Below are 2986 nucleotides of genomic sequence, written 5' to 3'. Positions count from 1 at the left end.
ATATGAATGGATATGAAAGAAAATAATAGCAGGTATCTTCTTAGAGATACACCATCTCTTCCACTGCTAAAACCATCTAAGATAGGAGTCTTGAGACTGAAGGAAACCAGATACTGGCAGCAAAGATTTAGAGACTGATGATGTTAGTTACAATAGTCCAAAATTCAAAAATTGAAGGGAAGTTCAGGGCATCTTTGGTTACCACAATTATAATAGTAGTGCTGATTCCTTCCTAAAGACTCCTCAGCTGTGAGCTAACACAGCTTTTCTTCTCACAGTGAGATTAAGAGACTGATGGAAATGAGACATCACTGCCAAGTTACCAGATATAGTGAAAGATCAAAAGTAGACTCAATGTTCAAAGTGAAAATAAAAATAGGAAATGGACAGGATGATAATTTGGGCATTGATTTAGAAGGCATGCTAGGAATGTGCATGAAGAGAGTGAAATGGAACAAAGGAGAAAATTTTCCTGCATGGAAATTTATAACAATTACTCTTGTGAAGATCCAGACTCTTTGTCCAATAGAAAATCACATTGAGTCAAACTGACAGAAAATTGGTATTAGAACCTACTCAACAGAAAAGACTTAGCTTCTTCCAAATGTTCCTGAGCTCCTCTTCGATTCTCATCACTGACTTCTTTCCTCTGTATCTTTATAGGCAGCAAAGGTTAGCAATGACAAACCAAACCTTTCTGACAGAATTCATTCTGCTGGGACTATCAGACATCCCGGAGATCCAACTTGTTATCTTTATATTTCTCTTCCTCACCTACATGTTCAGCATCGTTGGAAATCTGACAATCATCACTCTTACTCTACTAGATTCCCACCTCCAGACTCCCATGTATTTCTTCCTCCGGAATTTCTCCTTCTTAGAAATTTCCTTTACAACCACTTTTACTCCTAGGCTGCTGTTCAGCATCACAACTGGAAACAAGAGCATCTGCTTTGCTGGCTGCTTCACTCAGTATTTCTTTGCCATCTTGTTCGGAGCCACAGAGTTTTACCTTCTGGCTGCCATGTCCTATGACCGCTATGTGGCCATATGCAAACCCCTGCATTACATGACCATTATGAGCAGCAGAGTCTGCATCCAGCTGGTCCTCTGCTCTTGGTTGGCTGGATTTCTCATCATCATATCTCCAATCATCCTGACCAGTCAGCTGGATTTCTGTGCCTCCAACATGCTGAATCATTATTACTGTGACTATGGACCCCTCCTAGAAATATCTTGCTCAGACACAAGATTCCTGGAGCTCGTTGACTTTATCTTAGCAGTTGTGACCTTGGTGGTCACTCTGCTGCTGGTGATTCTCTCCTACACGAACATCATCTGGACCATTCTCAAGATCCCCTCAGCTCAGCAAAGGAAAAAGGCTTTTTCCACGTGTTTTTCCCACATGATTGTCATCTCCCTCTCTTATGGCAGCTGCATCTTCATGTACATAAAACCCTCAGCGAAAGAAGGCGTTGCCTTCAATAAGGGGGTAGCTGTGCTCAATAACTCAGTTGCCCCTTTATTGAACCCATTCATTTACACTCTAAGGAACAAACAAGTAAAACAAGCCTTCAAAGATGTGGCCAGAAAGATTATGAGTATTTAGTGAATGTAAAGACCTCAAACTCAAAGGTTTCTCAAAGGAAAATCTGAACAATATGCATGAAATTTCTCCCCATGAAAACATAGGGAGAGCTTCTCTAACTCCCTCCTTATTAAAGCAATGCCTCAGATGAATCCATCATAAAGAGATATCAAAGTTATATTTCAAAATATTTCAAACTGCCAATGAGGAGAAACTCTTCCCCAAAAAATTGTTCATATATTTATTTCTTGTTAATACATTTTTTAACTGGACAGTAAAAATGTTTAAAAAATGTAAGATAATTCAACTCTTCACATTATTTGGAGAATATAGTTATTTGAAATAAAAATACATTATTTGTGCTAAGAAGAAATGTATTCAATATAGTTATTTTAAATCAAATTAATATGTAGATTTTTAGGTTCTATTTATTGCTAGTATGATTTTTAAAGATATAAATATAGCCCCTTATAAATAAATTTTTATAGGAAAAAGATGCCACTGGATAACATTGTTAGTCTGGGTACAAGAAGGGAATATATGGATAAAAATTACTAGGATGTCACAAGACTGATCGTCTTGGTTTTCTGGTAAAATTCAGTTTTATATGTGAAGCTCTCATTTTAATCAAAGTCTTTCAGAAAGTTGTCCAAATAAATTATCAGAAATATTAGACACTTTCCAGAAGAGGCTAATAATTACATCTTGCAATAAAGATCTATTCTTGCAGTAAAGGGCATCTTTTCTCAAGTTGGAGACAATTTTCTTTCTCATCCTTATTGCTCTGACAATTCTAAAACCGTCTCCTTTAGGGTTAGGAGTTCCAGTTGTAGGGTTTCCATAATAGTGGGGTTAATATTTCTATCTCTCCTTCCAGTCCAGAAATTAAAATAAAAACTATTACCAAAGATATCCCTAACAGAATGAATATCCAGTCTCCTCTTAAGGGAAGATTCCAAAGAGTGGGAATCAAGAGCCAAGGTAGCAAGAGTCAAAACCTGTAGGACTCTATGGGTGTGCCTTAGCGTTAGCATCATTTCATAGACGAACCTAATGAGGCTGAGGTGAAAGGGATGCCTTAAGGTCACTTAGGAAACAGTATGCAAAATTTTTAAGAATTGGTGTTTTTTATTTTATTTTATTTTATTTTTATTTCTGGTATATCAAATGTACTAAATATAATCTTCACTACTTCCCAATTTTTTTTTATTCTTCCAAGATTTTATTTAAATTCAAGTTAGTCACATGTAGTGTAGTATTGGTTTCCTTAGTAGAACTCAGTGATTCATCACTTATATGTAACACCCAGTGCTCATCACAAATGCCTTCCTTAAAGCCCATCACCCATTCATCCCATTCCCCCACACACCTTGCCTGCAACGATCCTAGTTGTTCTCT

General features: G+C 36.9%; 1 protein-coding gene across 1 annotated transcript; it reads left to right on the top strand.

Moving 5' to 3' along the window:
* Positions 1–679: 679 nt before the first annotated feature.
* LOC120219952 (olfactory receptor 6C4-like) lies at positions 680–1609 on the top strand. Its single transcript, XM_039216888.1, has one exon. The coding sequence runs from the start codon at positions 680–682 to the stop codon at positions 1607–1609; it is 930 nt and encodes a 309-aa protein (XP_039072819.1).
* Positions 1610–2986: the final 1377 nt, after the last annotated feature.

Source organism: Hyaena hyaena, unplaced genomic scaffold (genome assembly GCF_003009895.1).
Source record: "Hyaena hyaena isolate Hyena2069 unplaced genomic scaffold, ASM300989v1 scaffold_655, whole genome shotgun sequence".
Lineage (NCBI taxonomy): Eukaryota > Metazoa > Chordata > Mammalia > Carnivora > Hyaenidae > Hyaena > Hyaena hyaena.
Note: the sequence above shows the minus strand (reverse complement) of the source record. Positions and strands in the feature narration are given on the sequence as shown.